Raw genomic sequence first — 22,502 nt, 5'->3', positions numbered from 1 at the left:
TTAGAGTTGACCATTCGCACTTCTTCCAACATTTTATCTCTCTTTATTTTCAGTATCTGTCATTAAAATTATCAACTTGGAATATTCTGCCATGACCTTCTCTACCAAATTACTGACAGTTTGTGTTCACAGGGTCGAAAACCGCTCATTGTTTTTACCTATACGTTTCCGGCAAGTGGATGGTGCTAATAATTCATGGAAATTTCTTCCTCCCAATGCCTCAGCTTCCTTTTCTTGGGAAGATCTTGGTCGAAGACGATTGTTGGAGGTCTTGATTGATGGATCTGATCCTGCAGCATCACTGATTTATAATATTGATGAGATATGTGATCATCAGCCCATCCATGTCTCTGGAGGACCTGAGAAAGCTTTACATGTCATTATCCAAAAAGAAGAGAAAGTTAATGTAGTCAAAATCAGTGATTGGATGCCTGAAAGTGCAACCTACGCTATTTTGAATAGAAATCCTTCTTTATTACCCTCTTCTGGAACTAGTTCTGTGTCTCAGCAAACACTTTCTAACACAGAAAGTGAATTCCATTTCATAGTTGAGGTCGCAGAGCTTGGATTATCAGTTATTGATCATACACCAGAAGAGATATTATATCTGTCAGTCCAGAATCTTGTGCTCTCATATTCAACAGGATTGGGGTCTGGAGTCAGCCGGTAATAATATATTTGTGCCTTCTATATAGGCGATGGATGCTATACTATTTTACTCCTGTTTAAACTTATATTATTTATCTATGAAGTTACTGATTTAACAGATCTGAAATTTTATTATTCAGGTTAAAAGTAAGAATGAGGGGTATTCAAGTGGACAATCAATTGCCTTTAACTCCAACCCCAGTACTCTTCAGGCCGCAGAGAGTTGGACAAGAGAACGATTATGTTTTGAAATTTTCACTGACGCAGCAATCTAATGGATCATTAGATCTATGTGTATATCCATACATAGGTTTCCAAGTTAGTAGATGAGCCCATTCCTCTTTTATGAAAAGACTGCTCCCTTCTATTCATTTCTGCTATGCTTAGTATTGCTAATATCATGGGGGCACATTTCTTTCAGGGACCTGAAAATTCTGCCTTTCTAATTAAGATTCATGAGCCAATAATTTGGCGACTGCATGGGATGATTCAGCAAACCAATCTAAGTCGATTGTACAATACAGAAACTACTTCAGTCTCTGTTGATCCCATAATACAGATTGGGTAAAGGTTCACGTTTATTATGCTATTATTTAGTTTCTGAAATGTCCTAAGCTTTTATTGTAAAAGGTCTTTTCTTATTGACAGTGTTCTCAACATATCCGAGGTCCGCCTGAAGGTTTCTATGATCATGTCCCCAACACAAAGGCCAGTGGGTGTTCTAGGGTTTTGGGCTAGTCTGATGACTGCGCTTGGAAACACTGAAAATATGACTGTAAGCACTTTCTGGTGCTTCAACTCAAGATTTGAATTTTTGTTTGCTGTTTTTAGGGGTTATAATTCTGGGGTCATTTAGTAGCACTGGATCTACAATCAGGAAGCTTAATGCACTTATTGAGGTAGCTTAAAACTACTTATAAAGATAGACCTCTCTAACTTATACAAAAAAAAAAACTACTAAACGAAAGAGACCTCTCTAAGTGCTAGGACCTTTGGTAATTCTCTTATTAGAAACCTGCACCCTTTCGTATATGCAGTCTGCAATCAAGAAGAGTTTCATGTGCTCATGTATTTACTTTGCTTGAATGAACGCTTGGTAACAATTCAGTCTTGGTCATCAACCACTTCAATGTTCAGCTAGCATGGTTGTCATTTCTTTTTGTTCTCAATACTAGGACCATTATGTTTCTTAACTTAGTGGTCATGTCATCTTTGGGCTCCCTTTTGTACCTTAGCTGTTAAGTTGAATCTGATTGTGTGATTTTCTTTTTCATATTATGTCAGGTCCGGATAAACCAAAGATTTGTGGAAAATGTATGCATGAGGCATAGTGTTATGATTAGTAGTGCTATCGCGAACATTAAGAAGGATCTTCTTAGCCAGCCTCTCCAGCTACTGTCTGGTCTTGATATATTAGGCAATGCCAGTAGCGCACTTGGACACATGAGTAAAGGTGTTGCTGCGTTATCAATGGATAAGAAATTTATTCAAAGCCGACAGAAACAGGTTCATCAATGTCTAACTTTTCTCTCATTTTTTTCTATTTTTTTCTATTTTTTTGTCTTTTCTTTGTGAAATTTGCTAAAGATGCATGGAACTTTATCTCTTGAACAGCAATAAGTACCAAATACATTCTTGCTCTTGGAAATTTTGTTCGAAAACAGGAATGTCTTGGAATAAGAAAATGCTGCAATTGAACTCTGATCAATGGGATGGTGCACCAGAACTTATCATGTTAAAAGCAGGGCTCTTTTTATATGATTTTCCTCTGTCAAACTTCTTTAATGTTTTCACTGTCCAGTTAAACAACAACAACAACATACCCAGTGTAATCCCACAAGTGGGGTCTTGGGAGGGTAGTGTGTACGCAGACCTTACCCCTACCTTGTGCAGGGAAGGAGGTTGTTTCTGATAGACACTCGGCTCAATGAGAACAAAAACATAGCAATTAATGTGATTCGATGATTGATTACAAGTCATGTAAAATTGCTAAAATTTATAAAACATAAATCTTTGTTTTTTACCTTATCTATAATGTGCATGTTGTGCCGCAAAAAAACAGGAATGCCTGGGAACAAGAAAATGCTACAATTGAAATCATGTGGGATGGTGCACTAAGAATTAACATGTTATTGAGCAGGACTCTTTTTATATGGTTTTCCTCTGTCAAACTTCTTTAATCTTTCAATGCTACTGAATAGCAATTAATGTGATTCGACCAATAATTTACAAGTCATATTAAATTGTCTGAAATTTAGAAACTGTTGATCTTTAACTTTACCTTTTCTATAATGTGCATGTCTTCATCTTTATTGACATTGTAACACTTCCAGGAAATGTTAATGTCCCTCCTAAATGTTACATGTAATGTTGAATTTACATTTATGTTGTGGAATACACTGGGTGGTTGTTGTTGTTATTGTGGAAATTTGGTTCTGGTTGATATTCATTCTCTCTGGCCTATTCTTTTGTTTCAGGAGAGCAAAGGTGTGGAGGACTTTGGTGATGTTATTAGAGAAGGTGGAGGAGCATTTGCAAAGGGTCTCTTTCGAGGTGTCACTGGAATTTTAACCAAACCCTTGGAAGGTGCCAAAGCTTCAGGAGTTGAGGGTTTCGTACAGGGTGTGGGGAAAGGGTTAATTGGTGCTGCTGCTCAACCTGTTAGTGGTGTCTTGGATCTTTTGTCAAAAACAACTGAAGGTGCCAATGCTATGAGAATGAAAATAGCATCTGCTATTGCTTCTGAAGATCAACTCCTTCGAAGGAGGCTGCCTCGAGTGATAAGTGGTGATAATCTTGTTCGACCCTATGATGAGTATAAATCACAAGGACAGGTAGAGAACTTGGTCTACTTTGCTTTCCTTTTCTTTCCTACTTTATGACATTCTAATATGCTTGAACATGAGATTCATAGCAGCAATATGCTACACATTAAGTGCGACAAGCTACTAAGGACCCTTGCTTCCTTTCTTTCCTGCTATTTGACGTGCCAATATACTCGATCATAAGATTGAATAAGGAAAAAGTACCAAATATTTGAAGCATATAAATAGGAATAGTACCGGTGATGTAAGTCTTAACTGAGAGAGTAGGAATAGTACCCTGAACTTGGAAGGATGGTGGATGATAGGTCCTTCCAATGGTCAACCCATTGTAGTACAGAGGACGTATGGCATTTTTGGTGTACTGCACATTAAGATTCATGAGAGAGACTTGGGCATGATTACTATTGTCAGTTCAAGATTATTTTTGTGACGCCCATGACGGAGGGCGGGCCAACGAGGAGGGATCGACTGGCAGGCTTCTAGGCTGGCAAGCTTCTGAAGAAGGGTTCCTGCATCGGAATGGGATAGGAAAGTGAAGAGCTTTATAAGGCATGACACAGGTTCACATGATACGCACGCTTTTGAGGCTCGATGTGGGCGTATCCCGAAAAACATCCGTGTGAGTCCTAGGCTGAAAGCGGACAATACGTGCCATGAGCTTGGGTCGTACAAATATGGTATCAGATGCGAATCTTCCTTGATACGATGGTGGGGCTGAGGAGTCCCAAGGAGGGTGAATGTGACGCCCATGACGGAGGGCCGGCCAATGAGGGCGGTTCGAGCTGGACTGGCAAGCTTCTAAAGAAGGGGTGCACATGTCACCTTAGGCAAATCCCACATCGGAATGGGAGAGGAAAGTGAGGAGCTTTATAAGACATGATACAAGTTTACATGGTACGCATGCTTTTGGAGCTCGATGTGGCGTAGCCCGAAAGACAAATCCGTGTGGGCCTAGGCCCAAAATGGACAATACGTGCTATGGGCTTGGGTTGTGATAGTTTTCTGTCCAACTAATTGGTGGTTCTCAATATAGCAGTCTGAAGCTTCGTGTTGTACAAATTTTGCCATAGGAAAAGGTAAGAAGTAACCTAAGACATACTGCTGAGATTTCTCTAAAGCCATGGTATAAGAGTCAAATAACAGTCATAAAGTCAAAGTCATTTTCTCAACAGGGAACAAGTAAAAGAAGAATCTCTTGATGTTTGGTAAGAACCACGCTAGTAGCAATGAAATTATCAAAATATTTTTCAAAATTAAATACATTTTATTTCCATCTCTTTAAGCCTTATTTCTAGTGCAAGCAAGAAGTGCATTGCTAGTGGCGGTCTCTTCAAGCCTTATTTCTAGTGCAAACCAGAAATTCATAATTGTGTTAATAGGGGAAATGCAAGCATAACTAAATATTTTTCCTGGGGGGTTTGTATATGATCAACTGATTAAGTATCCGAGCTTTAAGTTTCTGGTTATTCTGCAGTTACTCTGACAAAGTGTCAACTTATAGTATATTCGTCACTACTGTCCATGTAATTCAAGTAATCTTCTTAAAGAACCAGAGAATTTTTTCTAAAGAGAACTTTATATTGCCTCTCCCATTTTATGCGTCTCCATTTGATTGAACACAAAATTTAAGATGTTAAACTCACTTGTGTATTTGTTTGTAGCATTGAAAAATTACTTTGATCGAGAAAAAAATACATTGAAACTTGAAAAAATTCAATTTCATGAAATTCTTGGAAGTTGTACAACCTAATATCATCAATGTTGTACTGTCAAAATTTTAGAATGTCCTAAAATAGAAAGAGTATCATATACATTGGGGAAGTAGAAAGGATTTTCTATCCATGGGCATAAATTCAAGAAAGGAAACAATTTTTTGCAAGCTCGGTTGCACGTGCTTTATCCCTAAGTCAAACTGCTTGCCTGGTGCTTCATAAGTGTTGTCTTAAAGAGGGTGACACCAAAAAAAATAGATCAAAGTGAGATAATAATTATTAAAGAAAGGTTATGAATGAGTATGTTGGTCACTAGAAATAGTAAATTAGAAATTTAGTATGAGAAAACTAGTCACTAGAGCTGAATTAAAAATTTCAGATTACATCTTTGCATCTAAATCAAAAACCTTAAGTGGTTGTTTAACTTGATATGATTTAAAAAATTCAAAAATTACATCTTTGCTTTTGAATCAAAAATCAGAAATTGTTGTTTAACCTGATTGACATGATCTTTGTGGAAGTGTGTGACCATCTCATCTAAACGCTTAAGTTGTTAGAGAGAACACACTTTTATTTACTTAATTATGTCTTTCAACACACCCCCTCACGTGCGAGCTTGATTCTTTTTGATAAACCGAGCACGTGGAAATTCTTTTTGATATTGGATGGTAGTGAGACTCGAACCCATGACCTCCGCCTGCTCTGATACCATGTGGAAGTGTGTGACCATCTATCTCATCTAAACGTTTAAGCTGTCAGAGAGAACACACTTTTATTTACTTAATTATGTCTTCAACAATTTTTACTTTATATATTTCATTTTAGTTGCTTTTATTCCTTTGTCCTTATAATTGTTATTTGCTTTCTGTAGTTCTTTGTGTTTTGGGAAATTATGTATTTTGCACCTTAAACTTGTCCGGGAAAGTCACTTGCACGCCTAAACTTTGTGAGTGTCCTGGAAAGAAGAAGAATTGCTTTTTCTTTGTTCCTTCTTTTTGTAAATGAAAAGAGGTTTGAAAGTGGTAGGGGGAAGATGAGCGGCTCAGCTCCAGGGGAAATGGAAGAAACCGAAAGAAGAAAAGGAAAAAGAGAACGAAAGAAACAAAAGAGAAAGAATAAGAAAAATACTAGAAAGTAAAAAGGTTTTTGTTACACTTGACGCGACTAATTAAGTATAATAAGTTGTAACGTCCAATGAAAATGACATATGCACAATTTGATGAGTTTTCAACATTTTTTCGCTTCTCGCACGCCTTCAGTAAGGTGAAAACAATTTCTTGGCTACATCACCTCTCATGGGATGTAACTGACTTTTTGGGATAAGTTTGAGGTATAAACTATGTATTTTCCCATTATTTTTTCTTGCATTACATGTATATTTTAATTTCCCATTCAGCCTTTCTTCGCTAAAATGAACTCTTCAGTTGCATTTTATGCTTTAAGCCCTGTAGAATTTGGTTCTTTTCTACACTTCTGCAGTACCATGTTCGAATATTTATGAGAATAAGTTAAAGTTATGCCATATAGGTTTCAGAGTTGTGTTATAAGAAAACATCAAATATAGTTGTTGGGTCTGAACCAAATTATCTTCCAATTGAAAGGAAAAGTAAATGGGTATCGTAGGAGCTAAGATTTCATGAGTAGCTTGCGAAAATTGTGAACAGGCCAACAAAAAGTGTGGTAATGCAAAAGGTGAAACTGAGGTAGTGCAAGTTGATTGATATACATAAAGATGCAGATAAAAATGTTGCTACCAGATTTGAACTTTCTTCTATGTGGACTACATGAATGAAGTCTTTCTTGCACATATTGTACCTGTTTCCGTGCTCCTCCTGTTTGCTTGTGACTTTTTATTGCATTACTTGTGGGTTCAGATTTACATTCAGGTGTAAACTAAGAGTTACTCTCGTCTTTGTGAAGGCAATCTTGCAACTAGCAGAATCTGGATCATTTTTTGGCCAGGTTGACCTTTTTAAAGTACGTGCGAAGTTTGCCTTGACCGATGCCTATGAAGACCATTTCATGCTACCTAAAGGAAGAATAATTCTTGTTACTCACCGGAGGGTTATTCTGTTGCAAGTAAGTGAATAAGTCAAATCAGTTGAATAATTGAAAAGGGATTAAAACTCTTTTTTCATCCGAGCATTCTTTCGCATCTGAACCCTTTTCCTGCACTGTTTTGTGCACTTATCCTCAAACTGAAAATAGTTTCTACTTTGTCGTTGGCAGCAACCTTCAAATCTTATTGCACAAAAGAAGTTTAATCCGGCTAGAGATCCATGTTCAGTTTTATGGGATGTCCTGTTGGAAGACCTGGTGACTATGGAATTGACTCATGGAAAAAAAGATCTTCCAAATGGTCCCCCTTCACGGCTTATAATGTATCTACAAAGTCGTTCTCTGGAGGGAAAGGACCAGGTTCGTGTCATAAAGTGTCATCGTGAATCTAATCAAGCATTTGAAGTTTATTCTTCTATCGAGCAAGCAAGAAATGTTTATGGACAAAGTCAATCAAAGGTATATGTTTATGATTTGTGTAAGAAATTAAGTGCACTTTGTGATCAACTCCAGCGCAAATAGGCTACTGAATATTGGAAGATGCATAACCATGTGATTATTCTGCTAATATTTGTTTATTCATGTATATATGTTTGTGTAATTGTTTCCCCCTGATCTTCAGGCATTGGTTAAAACAAAAATGACTAGACCATATTCTCCTATCGCTGATGTGGCCAGCGCTGAAGGAATTTGCACCTGGTCTCCTCAACAGATGCCTGCTTCGACTTTTGGAAGCAGTGAGCAATGAAGGAATAAACAACGATGGTAGCAAAAAAGTGAAGGATGTTATCACCAACTAATATCATTTCAAGTTAGCTATAGTTTTCCATGGCTAAAATAGCACAACACCCGCAAGGTACGAGTGGCAATAAGCAGGACTAGTCAATTTGCATCTTCACATTAGAAATGCTTGTATATATGTGTATCCGCCTATCTGGTAGATGCGCTAGAAAGTTTTTAGGAGCAGATGAAACCCTGGAAACTTGTACAGCTTCTTGCGTCCCTTTTATACCTGTACTATAAGTAGGTAGGTAGGTGGTGGCCTAAAATCCCATAAGCCAAAAAACACATACAAGTAAGCTTCACCATGTTGTCATTGCTTAGAAACTGTACAGCTTGTGATTTACCTTATATATCTCCATTAGTCCTAATATTTCCTTAGATATACGTCGCCTACATATTAAGTCAAACCTGAGTTACGAAGGGAATTTTTTTTGTAGCAATTCCCTTGATGTTGTTGACCAACTTCTCAGCAGTTGCAAGTGAATTTCATTTATTGTTTGCTATTTTCCTGCTGCGTATGTTCTCCCTTGAAAAGGTCAAATGTTTCTGTTTGTTTCACGCCAGATTCATCCCTACTCTTTCTTCTGGAATAGTTTAGGCTGGAGATATACACTGCATTCTATAAATATATGGAAAGCTATGTGGGGATCACCCACTTTAAGAGCATTTGTGTCTTTAAATACTTTATCCACATATTGTCAATCCATGTATTCTTATTCCAAATTATGTTCTGCATCAAGTAATATATAGATTTCTGCATAAGTTAAAATGTAATACCCTAGCAAACACTCAACTAATTCGAAGTTTTTTTCTTCTTCTTAAATGATTAACCAAAGATTATTAGTTATGTGAATATCTTTTTCCCTTATGCAGCCAATTAAGGATTGTATTATTTACGGAGGAATTCTGTAATATGGTTATTCTGCTAATGCAGCGATTAGTAATACAAAGATTAATAATGTAAAAATGACTCATGCAAGAATTATAATAGGGGAGTAGTACAGTGATTATTTCTTTAATGATTGATATATTACAAATTAGTATGCAATATATGAAAAGGGAGTAACAAACATTGTATAACTAATGGTGATTTTTAAGTGGAGATTAGATCTCCTTAAATCCAATCATCATTGTACAAATTAATGCTGCATTTTTATCTACAAAGTCATGGCGAACCAATGAGCATTGGTTAATAGGTTGTTTTTTATGGACCCATCAAATTTCAGGTGAAGTCTGTCAAAAAAGATTTACAATATTGGCATATACTATACACACGAAAAAGTGAGTATAATCATAAATTCGTATGTCATGACCCAAGAAACACCATAAAATGAACCCGAGAGCCATGGCAAAGCAATGAGTATTGGTCACTAGGTCGCTTCATATGGACCTATGAAATTTCAAGCTAATCGTAGTTCGTTAAAAAAATTCAATAAAATTAACATGTACCATAAAAATGAACCCGAAAGTCATCGCGAAGCCATAGATATTGGTCACTACGATGTTTCCTATGGAACTATAAAAATTTAGGCCAATTGAAGTCTGTGAAAAAAATTCTAAAAATCAGCATGTACTAATACACAAAAAAAAATAGATACAATAACAAATTTATGTTACATGGCCATGAAACGCCATAAAATGAACCTGAAAGTCATGGTAAAACACTAAGTATTGGTCACTAGGACGTTTCTTATGCACCAACGAAATTTCAAGTTAATTGGAGTGCGTCAAAGAAATTTTACAAAATTAAAACTTACTAATATACACGAAAAACACGATATAATCATAATTCCTATTGCATGACCCCAAAACGCCATAAAATAAACCTCAAAGTCTTGGCGAAACAATAGGGTATTGGTCACTACGCCATTTCCTATGGACCCACAAAATTTCAATCGAAATTGAGTTCGTCAAAGAAATTCTACAAAATCAACATGTATTAATACAAACAAAAAAATTGATATAGTCATAAATTCGTGTTGCAAGACCCCCGAGATATCGTAAAATGAACCTGAAAGTCATGGTGTAGCATGAGTATTGGTCGCTAGCCGTTTACTATAGACCTACAAAAATTCAAGCCAATCGGAGTCTCTCAAAAAAAACTACACATTCATAAATTCGTGTTGCATGATCCCGAAGCGCCACAAAATGAATTTGAGAGTCATAGCAAAATAATGAGTATTGGTCAATAGGACATTTCGTATGAATCTACGAAATTTCAGGCCAATTGGTGTAAAAAAGCTCGACCATATAAGCATGTACTAATATACATGAAAAAGTAGATATAATCGCCTAAAATTTTGTCGGCCAATCAAAACCGACCTAAAGAACAATATACATAGTCTCCTCATGATCGTTCCTCACTTTTTGGCGTTTTAAGGTCATAAAACTGGAATTTCACCCGATTCCTAAATTTTTGTGTGTTATAACCCATGCCTTCTGCAAGTGCCCGAGCTATCGGATCGGACTGCCTAAAATTTTGTCAGCCCATTAAAAGCAACCTAAAGAACAATAGTCATTGCCTCGCCATGAGCGATGCTCCTTTTTTGGCGTTTTAGGACCATTAAACAGGAATTCCGCCTTATTTTCAGATTTTCGTCTGTTATAGCACACGCCATCTTCATGGGCCCGGGCGACCGGACCCGGATCGCCTAAAATTTTGCTAGCCCATCAAAAGCAACCTAAAGAACAATATTCACCGCCTCGCTATGATTGTTGCTCTTTTTTGGCGTTTTAGGACCATAAATCTGGAATTCTGTCTGATTCCCAAATTTTCGTATGTTATACCTACGCCATCTGCATGGGCCCAGGCGACCGGATCCGGATCTCCTAATTGTCGGACTATCAAAAACGACCAAAGAAAAAATAGTCACCGCCTCGCCATGACCGTTCCTCTTTTTTTTAGCGATTTAGGGCCATAAAATGTGAATTCTGCCCGATTCTCACATTTTCGTATGTTATTGCCCAAGCCTTCTGCATGGGCCCGGGCGATCGGACCAGGATTGCCAAAAATTTACCGGCTCATCAAAAATGATCTAAGGAATAATAGTTATTGCTTACTATGACCATTACTCATTTTTGGCGTTTTAGGACCATAAAACAGGAATTTTGCCCCATTCCCAGATTTCAAATTGATTAGCGTCATACCATCTACATGGGCCTAGGCAACTGAACCCGGATCCCTTAAAAAAATTCGTCCTAGCAAAAACAACATAAGGAATAATAGTCACTGCCTCGCCATGACTGTTACTCATTTTTTTTGCATTTTAAGGCCATAAAACTGGAATTTCGTCTAATTCCTGATTTTCGGGTGCAATAGCCACCCCATCTGCATGGGTCCAAATGATCGGACCCGGATCACCTAAAATTTTGCCAAACCATCAAAAATGACATAAGGAACTATAGTCACCCCCTCGCCATGACTGTTAATTGGAATTCTGCCCGATTTCTAGATTTTTGGTGTTATGGGCCTAGGCGACTTGACCCGGATCGTCTAAAAAAATTTCGGCCCATCAAAAACGACCTAAGAAACAATAGTCACCACCTCGCCAAGATCGTTACTCGTTTTCTAGTGTTTTAGGGTCATAAAATTAAAATTTTGCCCGATTCTTAGATTTTCGTGTGTTATAGCCTACGCCTTTTGCATGGACCCTGGCGATCGAACCTGAATTGCCTAAAAAAAATTCGGCCCATCAAACACGACCTAAGGAACAATAGTCACTGACTCGCCTTGACCGTTACTCGTTTTCTAGTATTTTATGGTCATAAAACAAAAATTTCGGATTCCCAGATTTTTGTGTGTAGCCTACGCCTTCTGCATGTGCCTGGTCGACTGGACCCAGATCCCTTAAAAAAATTCGGCCTAGCAAAAAGGACATATGGAACAATAGCCACCGTCTCGCCATGGTTATTACTCATTTTTGGCGTTTTAGTGCCATAAAATTAGAATTCCGCCCAATTCCTAGATTATCATGTGCAACCCACACCTTCTGCATGGGCCCGGGCGATCGGACGCGGACCGCCTAAAATTCCAGGCCCGGACGACCGGACGCGGATCGCCTAAAATTTTGTCGGACCATCAAAAATGACCTAAGGAACAATAGTCACTGCCCTTCCATGACCGTTACTCGTTTTTCGGCGTTTTAGGGCAATAAAATTGGAATTTCGCACGATTCCTAGGTTTTCGTCTGTAATAGCTCACGCCATCTGCATGGGGTCGGGCGATCGGACCGGATCGCCTAAAATTTTTCCGGACCATAAAAACGACTTAAGGAACAATAGTCACCGCCTAACCATGATCGTTGCTCGTTTTTTACGTTTAGGGCCATAAAATTGAAATTTCGCCCGATTCTTAAATTTTTGTATGTTACACCCCACGCCATCTGCATGGACTATAAAGCATCGTCTTTAGGTACCCAAATTATTGGGGTCCCAAAATTTCTTGTGGTTAGCTTTATGGTTTAAAAATATTTAGAAATATTGAAGATTTTAGAGAAGAAAGGTTAAAAAAATTGATGGTAACAAAAAAAAAAAAAAAAAAAAGGAGAAATAACTTGAAGGATACAACAGCATAGTGAACGCTTAGCCGAATAGAAAATAGAGAACTTTTAGTACTTTTTTATTTTTATTTTGTTAGTGTTGGTCTAAGATAATTTTAAAGAAATATGATCAGCGAAGATTTATATAACTGACACTAACTTGTTTGGAGCTTAATTTTTGTTTTGATTCCAGAACAGAACCAGTAATTTGTATATACATGTTCATGTAGCTCAGATGAGTATTCTTATTTATATCATTACGATCTTCTAGATATGGAAAACATTTGCTTCAGGTTGCTAGCACCATTCATGACATTCTTGTCTTGGCTACAATCATAAAGTGGGCTTACTTCAATTTGACAAACTTAACAAAATATAAAATTTAGTTGCAAGACAAGAAACATTAGTTGGGATGCTATGTAACTTTCATTCTCGTAATATAGAAGAAAATTTCCATGTTTTGAGCATTGTATATGACATTTAATTACAAGGGGTGGATGCAGAGGATACATCCTAACCACACGGTGACACAAAGCTTTACTAGAACAGCTCAAATTCTAAATGCTCTTTGGAACTATACTCTAAAAACATTTTGTTCTTTTCCTGAAAAGCTGGTTTTGCAAATCCAATATTGTCACAAAGATCATGTACTTGAGGTGGAATAGCACATCTTATCAATGCCCAGTTCAGGCCGTCGAAGAAGGGGTGTCGCTTAATCTCAGCAGCTCCTGTTCCCGTTCCCAATCGATTCTCAGGCTCCTTCACAAGAAGCCCTCTGATTAGATCCCTCGCCTGAAAACTAACCATCGGACTGTCGGGAAATCTGAGGTTTTGCATGACAACATTGGCCAAAGTTTCTTCATTTCCAGCACCTTTAAATGGTGTCTTCCCATATAGAAGCTCGTAAAGAAAAACGCCTAGGGTCCACCAATCAACAGCACTCCCATGTCCCTCGCCTTTAATGATCTCAGGAGCCAAATATTCATGTGTACCAACAAATGAGTTGGACCGTGCTTCTGTTGGCTCTACCACAAGCTGAGGCAGTGATCTGCTAAAGGATGCAGCTTCCGCTTTTAGCTTTCTTGCTCGTGCGCTGGCAGGTAAAATTCTGGGGCTAAAGCAAGAAACTTGACATGACGGTCCAGAACAAAACGGATCGATGCAGTTAGAACCCGTGCATGGACCAGACATCCGGGGAGCCTCCACCCCGAGTGAAGATGATTTTAGAAGAGTCGGATTAACTGAACATCTGAGTGAGAGATCAAAATCAGTAAGCATGATATGACCATCTTCTCGGACCAGTATGTTTTCTGGTTTCAAATCCCGGTATACAACTCCTAGCATATGCAGATACTCCAAAGCAAGGAGGACTTCAGCAACATAAAACCTGCAATTACCGTGAGTTAGAAAGTACACACTGGTCACCAAATACAGAAATGTGGAAGCAAAAAGATTAGCAAGACAATGAATCTGTTATCCGTGTGCTTCTCTTTTTGATACAACAACGACGACCCAGTACAATCCCACTAGTGGGGTCTAGGGAGGGCAGTGTGTATGCAGACCTTACCCCTACCCCGAGGGAGTAGAGAGGTTGTTTCCGAAAGACCCTCGGCTCAAAAAGACGAAAAGAGACAATATATCAATAGTACCATCAACTGTGCTTCTCTTTTTGATAATGTAAAACAAAGTTGCTATGCACCAAATTTGATTATTGGTACGTTTATGTCAACAACACTCCTTCCACTTTGTTCAAAGACAGCGTAATTGACGGGACAATTTTTAAAACAATAGTCCAAAAGCTCTCTTTCCACATCAAATTAATATAGCATCCCCAAAAAGTTAGTGATCTAACTTCTGCAGAAACTAGCTTTTGGATCTTGACACAGCATCACTATATGAATCAATTAACTACGATTCACTACAGTAAACTAATTATCCACATCTAAGAGAACCTAGAAAATTACCAATCAAATGAATTCTTAATCTTCATTCTTCTTTCCTTTTTTATCTTTTTTGGAGGAAATGTAGAGTTCAACTTGTACCTTTTTCTTTCTCCTTTTTTGGTTGGGGGTGGTCGGGTAGGGTTGGATTGAATTAGGAGGAACGGCGGAAGATATACCTAAAAAAGACACTGGCTAGCAAATAAAGAATTTGCTAGCCTCAACACATTGTAAGGCTAAATCACAGAAAAATTTATAAGGTAAGTAGTTTTGTTAATGTTGGAGAAATTCCCGTATACAAGTAGTATACAAAAAGTAGAGAAACCAAGACAAAAATATGGTTCTCTACAAAAAGTCAACCAATCGCTACACAAACAAGAACCTCGCTGGTGCACCAAAAAGAAACCAGAGACATAAGGCCACTCCTCACATGTAAAATATATTATTGACCCTTCAAAAGCTCTCTTATTCCTCTCCCTCCATTTATTCCAGAAAAAAATTCAGACTAGTCTTTACAATTTTACCACCCCTGACCACAAATCAGAAGAAAGCAAATGCACATTTGTTATGTTTATGTTGAAAATAAACCTTTTCTACCACTTCATCAAACAATAAACCTTTTCCTACCAAAGCTTTATAATAGCAGTCTTTAGTACTATAATTTATCAAAATTGGAGCATATCATACCGTGCTGCTGGTTCAGGAAAATATCTGTCCGGCTGCTTTTGCCTGAGGACGTGCAAATCACCACCAGGACAAAACTCCATAACTAAGCATGATAAATTGTCGGATGTAAACTGCGCATACAGTGTTGGTAGAAAAGGGTGATCTAGCATTCTCAAAATCTCTCTTTCAGTTTGGGCTCTGGGCATCTTTTTCCTTCTTGCCAAAAATTCATTATCCATAACTTTTATTGCAAACAAGCAGTTAGTTTCCAGCAGCTCAGCTAGATACACTGTGCCGATGTCTCCACAACCAAGTTTCTTTAATAAATTGAAATGACTCAGCCCCAAGAATCCATGATGTTTCCTCACCTGATTTATAGCCGCCCACCTGCCGTCTTTAGACATGTGTGGCCTATTCCCGGTACTAGACCCACTTAGATTGCTCTCATCACTAATTGTCGTGCTACAACTGTAATCACCTATACTACTCTTTGAGCTCTGTGAAAAGTCCCCTTGCTCTCTAGACTTTGATGGCTTGTTGAGTTTAGTAGCATGACAGTTACTTCCATTTTCACCGGCTTCAGCGGTTGTACATCCAGAACCTTGAGTTGCAGGTGTGTTACTAGACTCGTTTACCGCATTCTTGAGAGAACACTGACATTTCTGGCAGATAAGTTGTTGCTTCGGTGATTCCACTGGACCATTTACTTCATAGGTCACGTTAAAAGTACCAGATGTTACTGTTGTTTCCGGTTTCACTTTCTTCTTGACAAGGGCCTTGTTCTTGACTGCTGGTTTTGCTGTTGGCTTTACAGCATGAGAGTTGCTTTTGTTTGATTTAGACTCCTTGTTTCACTCGAGCCTCAAATTCCCATCCCCTCTCATTCTCGTTCTCTCATCGTTGTTGCTATTTGTTTGTGCCTAAATGATGTAACCACACTTTTATTAGAATTATGTTGCAAACTTTTTGGTCCAGAACCCAATGCATCATTACCAGAGGTAAATGAAGATGAGGATGTTGCTGAAATTTCGGCTTCTTCCTCAATTAACACAGTTCGAACAGATTTAATCTCACGATGCTTCAAAGCAGATGCATTATCCTTTTGCGAAGTGGTTGACCTGCTTTCTGCTGGCACCATCTTCTCTTTTCGCCGCACAGTTGACTCCGCACAAATAATGACTGGTTTATCAACAAGTGTAGTCGAAGATAAAGCAGTTTGGTTTGGTGACGTCAACTTGGCTTGTGTAAGCTGTTGAGAAACCTTTTTACTTGAGTTCGGAACATTTTCTTGCGTCAACATTCTCTCATTTTGCTTGGCAATGGATTCTGCACTTTTAATAGCCTGTTTACTAATATATTTAGGAGAACAATGGGTGCTTTGACCTGGTGACTGTAGCTTGGGCTCTCCAATGTACTGATGCGCCGTCCTCTGGGAAGAGTTAGACGTGCTTTCTGCTGGCACTATTCTGTGATTTTGGCGCATTGAGATGGTTGGCTTAACGACAAGTCGTGGCGAAGAATGGGGACTATGGTTTGCTGATTTAACATATGATTCTTGGCGGTAATGGGCCACTTTGTCGAATATTCCTGATGTGCTTTCATCTTGTAAACCCGGTGGCTTGGATAACCGCTTCGTCGCAGCCATTTCTGCCGCCTGCGAAATGCACAAACCTCGTAATGCCTGCTTTAAAGAGACTGGCTCTGAAAATCCAATTCCTGGAGAATGAGATCCGCCGCCCTTCATTGGCCTTTTTGAGGCATCTCTTCTTATTACTTGATCTGACAAATCCAGACTCTTTGATGATCTCAGATTGATAGATTCAAAAAGCTGATTGATATCATCTTCTAAGAATTTATTAGGTCCTTTTCTAGCCAAAGGAGGCTTCTGCTTTCTGTCCTGTTCTCGTACTCGACGAGACCTTTCAGAATGTTGGAAAAAATGCAGCTCATCTTTGGCCTCAATTATTTCACAACTACCAGCAAATGAACCCATAGCTTTGAACTGATCGGACAACCAACGAGCAACTCAACAATCAGAAGGTAAAAGGAGTAATTTTGAAAGTCTAAACTGAACCATCATTCAACTGGCAACAACCTTTACAACCGTACATGAGCTTCAGCCTTCACTCAAAGTAATCCAAATTTCTAATCTCAATCTACTATTCAACCTGTAATGATAGTTAAATCCTATTAATAAAATAAGTAAAATACCAGCTATTTGTATTCCTTAAATAATCATAATCATAGCGATAACAAATGTCAAGAATAAACACACAGAAGAGGTATAAAACATGAGGATACTTAGATGGATGAACATCAAGCATTTCATTTAACAGAGAATAGAATTATGTCAAGAACTTGAATATAATTTTAAAGAACCACAATATCTAAGATTCCACAATACCAGATCTCCTTTTATTATCATTCCTATCATGGTCAGATAAATAAAGTAATGGATGTTGTTAAATACTTAACAGAGTTTTAGATTTCTCAAAGAACTCTTACATTAACTTTTAATCAACTTTCAAACTGTTCTTAGAAGCCTAACTCAGCCACAGGGCGGAGCCAGAGCATCGGCAGTAGCTTTTGCTTGTACCTTGTATTTGTACTAAAAAATATCCATAAATATGTATGAATATTTAATTGCGAAATCAGTAAATAAGACGAGCTATGAGTTCGATGGCAAATTCAGAACCCATAAACTTCAAATCTCCCCGCCTATGATTACTCAGCTTCAAAGATACATTCAGTTTAATAGCACAGATCCATTATAATTGAAGTACATCAAAATCCTCAGAATAAGAACAAGATTACAACTTTTAACAAAAATACGTTCAATATAGTAATTTATTGTTCAACTCCCCCCATTTCTACAAGAGAAAATGAAAATAAAAAACGAGCAACCCCACAAAAATGAAGAAAACAACAAGAAAAGCAAATTATCAAATGAAAAGTCCAAAGGAACTAAATGCAAAAACTTTAGCAAGTAAACATTTCCCATTAGAAGCAACCAAAATTAAAACTTGCAAGTTTCAGTACAAATCTAAAAGCACATAATAATAAATAATGCTAAATAAAAAATATAAAAATAAAAGAGAAGCTTAGAAATGAATGCATAGAAGGTAAACTAAAGAGACCCCACAAAGATTAAGCAAAAGGGTGTCCAAAACTATGAACAAAAAGTTGAAAGCTAAACAAAACAAGCAAATCTTGAAAATATGAAATAGAAAAAGAAGACATTTTTACCTGCAAAAGCAACTGAGATACAATGAAAGATCTAAAGCTCGAAACTTGTACTATAAATTACAAGTAAACAATGGTTTCAGATTCTCAAAGATAAATAAGAACAAGAAGAAGAGCACAGTGCTGCTTATGCTATTTCGGTGGACAAAGATGTGAAGAAGAAAATAAAGAGAGAAAAGGGGGACAAACTATTCTCAACTCTTCATATTTTTGTAGTAATTTCTAATTTCTGTGTTTATTTTTTTCTAACATTATGTGGTCCTTCTGCAAAAAACATGGGGTCCACTCCCTGGAGGTAGAAAGTGGGTCCCATGCTTTGTATCTTAGGATTCTAATTTTTTTTTTTTTTTTTTTGGGGAGTGGTTTTACATATCTTGCTCATATTGTATTAAAATATTTCAGCTGCATAGTTAATTATTACAGCTTGTTTGGATATTTGTTACATATTGTATTGTATTGTATTGTTACTTTAAATATAATATTTATTTTAATTGTTATTTTAAATTTTATTGTATCGTATCGTTAAATTTATTGTTTTGTAACGACAAAAAGTGTTAGTTTATCTAACGACGGATTTGGTGTGGTGACGTTGTTTTCTTGCTTTTTTCTCTTATCTTGCCATTCTTTATTAGTAGATAATCACATTTTATCATTTACCCTTCTTTTTTATATAATAATTCTACTATGTATCCTATTTTTTCTTAATAATGTTGCAAGTTTATTCTTCATATTATTGGTGCGTGACATCATGAAACGGCGACAAATGATACAATCTATTCAAATATTGTATTGATCAAACAATACAATACAATATGAAACGATAGGCAACAACAATCCAAACAAGTTGTTAGTTACCCTTCCGGCCAGGTGATCTAGTTGGTTGAGCATGGTACTTCCCAAATCGGAGGTCTAAGGTTCGAAATCTACTTGCATACCTTTTCGGTCAGTCCGTCGTACGGGGCTTCCTTAGTGTGATTTACCGTCTTGTATGCAGGGGCGGATGCATGCTTCCTCAAGCGGTGTCATGCGACATCGCTTCGTCGGAAAATTTTACTAAATATATGTATTAATAATGTACGGAAACGGATAAGTAAGAAAAAATGACACCACTTGACATAAATTGTGTTTTAGTATGTTGGTTTTGTGCTTGATTTTGCTCTAAGATGTCAAATGTTCAAACCTCAACTAGCACATTTTTCTTTTGTAAATATTTAAGAGAGCCTTTGTAGTTAAAAATTGTGATGAAGTAGAATTGAACTCAAAATCTTTCCTAAACTCAACAAAACCAATAAATTAAGGTTATTTCTTGTTTAAAAGTATGATAATCAAAGTAATATTTCAGTTCTTCAATAAATTTCGACACCGCTTACAAAAAGTCTTGCATACGCCCTTGCTTATATGGTTTACGGGTTATTATACAGAAGCGGGATTTATCATGTGCATACTCGAAAGATAATGACTGCGACTTCCCTTGTTAACCCAAAAAAAACTACGTAATTAATTAGTTTTTGCTTACCTAGAAGATCAATGTATAATAAATTATTGGTTAAAGTGAAATTAAAATATTATTAGCAATCTTGTTTGGAAGGGAACTAAAGGATAAAGCACGTCGTCACAACGTGCTTGACCTCTAAAAATTTTCTTTAAAATAATAAAAAAATCCTTGCTTTCTTAGGATGCTTTAGTCTTTCAATTTTTTAATACCTGTTTTTATTTCTATATTTTAGTTATCCAATCAGTTACTAGAGACATCTTTTTCGTCAAAAAAAAAATCTAATTTTTTTAATTCAATCATTTAATGTAAAAATAAAAATGTTTTACTACCTGATAATTCCTACGCTTTACTATATATGATATTATTCCTACTCAGAAAGAATCTTTTATTTTACTACAACTTTTTTATCATTGTTTAGATACTTTGAATTATAAAAAGTTAAGTTTATAGCCTTTTATGTAATTTTTAGTTATTTTATTTTATTTTAAAAATAAAGAAATTAATATTCAAGTTAAAATTGAAATTCGGAATATATGATCTTAACAACTTTATCTGTTGGAACAAAGTAAATACTAACAATTTTTGTATATTTTGTTCATTTTATATGGCCTTGTTTGACTAACCACTGAATTTAAGAAAGAAATAAACACTTTTTAAACTTGTGATTTAAGACAATTCATAGACATTTGGTGCCTTGATTATGTTGGTCCTTGTGACATAAAACTCAATACCTTTAATCTTCTATTTATTAAAATGTGTTTGTTGGTCCCTCTAAATATTAAAGTATGTTACATTTGACTATTTAGAACAGTATTACCATCAAATATGGAATAATAATACAAACTTATAGCCCGTTTGGTTAAGCTGCAAAAATCAGCTTATTTTATGAAGTGTTTTTTTTTTCAAAAGCGTTTTTCTCAAAAGTACTTTTTGGTGAGAAGCAGTTTGTGTTTGGCTAATTAGTTTGAAAAGCACTTCTGAGCAGCAATTAGTGTTTGACCAAGCTTTAAAAAACTGCTTCTAAGTATATTTTTCTCAAAAGCGCTTCTCAAAAAAATGCTTTTGGAGAGAAGCTACTTTTTTCTGCTTCTCCAAAACTGTTTTTGCTTCTCCTTAAAAGCACTTTTTTTCCTTTCAGAAGTTTGGCCAAACACCTCAAATTGAGGCCAAAAGTGCTTTTGGCTTAAAAAAAAATACTTTTGGACAAAAATAAATTTGGCCAAACAGGCAATTAACATAAAATATGGCTAGTCAAATGATGTAATGGCATGTAATTCGTACAATTTGTGAGGATTCAAAAGTAGAGGGATCAAAATTATATTTCAATTAATTGAATGTTAAATGTTCTTAGCCAAATATAATAATGACCAAAATTATAATTTGTCAATATTTGAGTAAGTAAAAGTGCAAAATTCCCTTCAATTAAACGCTAATCATTATATTCTGAAGCTTCCATAAGGTCTCCTATTTTCTTACCATAATATGACCTTTGATTGCTAGACACTACTTTATCAATATTCTTTTTTCACAAGTAACAATTATTTATTCTTTTGTTCAAAGAATTCATTCACTTTTTGATGGGAAATATATTGGATACTTCCTTAAGTAACTATAAATATACTCTCTCCGTTCACTTTTAGTTGTCAAGTATCTTAAAAATAAATTTTTATTTTTACTTGTCACTTTCACATATTAAGAGAAAAATAATTTATTTTTCCTGTTTTGCCTCTTAGCATTAATTACTCATTCCAAATTATTTTTCAAATCCATTAAAACTATACAACAATTAATATGGGTATCATAATAAATTATACATTTTATTTATTATTTTGTAAGTATGTAAAATCAATAGTAGACAAGTAAAAGTGAAAAAAAGGGAATATTATGATTTTCCATAACTTAGCACTTTACTCAAAATTGGCCTAACAATACAGGCAATTAATGTCTTATCAAACACTATTAATAGATATATAGGTGGAGCTATTAAGAAGCTCAATTATGAAACATTTAAGAGACTTTAATTTTATACGTATAAACTTTTTTGGTTCAATTTGAATATTTTTAATGACAGTAACAACAATAAACCCAACTTGATCTCAATAGGTGGGGTCTGTGGAGGATAGTCTGTACGCAGACCTTACCCTTGCCTAATGCAGGTAGAGAGACTCTTTCATTTTTAATGACAGTGTAATTTCAATTAATCTTGTCGAAACAAAGTACAAATATTTAAAATATTTAAGTCCAACACTTAAAATGCAAATACTCCATCCATTCACTTTTACTTGGCACGTTTTGACTTTTCACGCCCCTTAAGAAATAATAAATAAAGTGCATAATTTACCATGATACACATATTAATTGATGCATATTTTATTAAATTTGAGAAAATAATTTGAAATGAGTAATAAATATTGTGGGTATAACAAGAAAAAAATTGTCTTCTCTTGATATGCGTAAAGTGATAAGTAAAAAAAATCTATTTTTAATATATATGCCAAGTAAAAATGAACAGAGGAAGTATATACTACTATTGATGGGTGGAAAATGTTCCCTCATTAGCACTACCAATCAATATTTGGGGGTCAAGTTGACAT

At 36.2% G+C, this 22,502-nt stretch overlaps 1 protein-coding gene and 1 pseudogene across 2 annotated transcripts in view; one reads left to right on the top strand and one right to left on the bottom strand.

The window, feature by feature from the left end:
* LOC107798809 (uncharacterized) overlaps positions 1-8,560 on the top strand; it is a 97,922-nt gene extending 89,362 nt beyond the window's left edge. For both annotated transcript variants that reach the window (XM_075222503.1, XM_075222502.1), the window contains exons 55-63: positions 133-666; positions 789-966; positions 1,070-1,212; positions 1,297-1,423; positions 1,933-2,154; positions 3,126-3,482; positions 7,106-7,264; positions 7,415-7,702; positions 7,866-8,560. In XM_075222503.1, coding sequence (XP_075078604.1) covers positions 133-666; positions 789-966; positions 1,070-1,212; positions 1,297-1,423; positions 1,933-2,154; positions 3,126-3,482; positions 7,106-7,264; positions 7,415-7,702; positions 7,866-7,991 — 2,134 coding nt within the window. In that variant the 3' untranslated portion in view covers positions 7,992-8,560. The remainder of the gene's footprint in view (positions 1-132; positions 667-788; positions 967-1,069; positions 1,213-1,296; positions 1,424-1,932; positions 2,155-3,125; positions 3,483-7,105; positions 7,265-7,414; positions 7,703-7,865) is intronic.
* Positions 8,561-12,967: 4,407 nt separating this feature from the next.
* LOC107798812 (serine/threonine-protein kinase KIPK2-like) lies at positions 12,968-18,630 on the bottom strand (annotated as a pseudogene).
* Between the last annotated feature and the right edge of the window lie 3,872 nt (positions 18,631-22,502).

Source organism: Nicotiana tabacum, chromosome 10 (genome assembly GCF_000715075.1).
Source record: "Nicotiana tabacum cultivar K326 chromosome 10, ASM71507v2, whole genome shotgun sequence".
Classification (NCBI taxonomy): domain Eukaryota; kingdom Viridiplantae; phylum Streptophyta; class Magnoliopsida; order Solanales; family Solanaceae; genus Nicotiana; species Nicotiana tabacum.
This window is presented reverse-complemented; position numbering and strand designations above follow the sequence as displayed.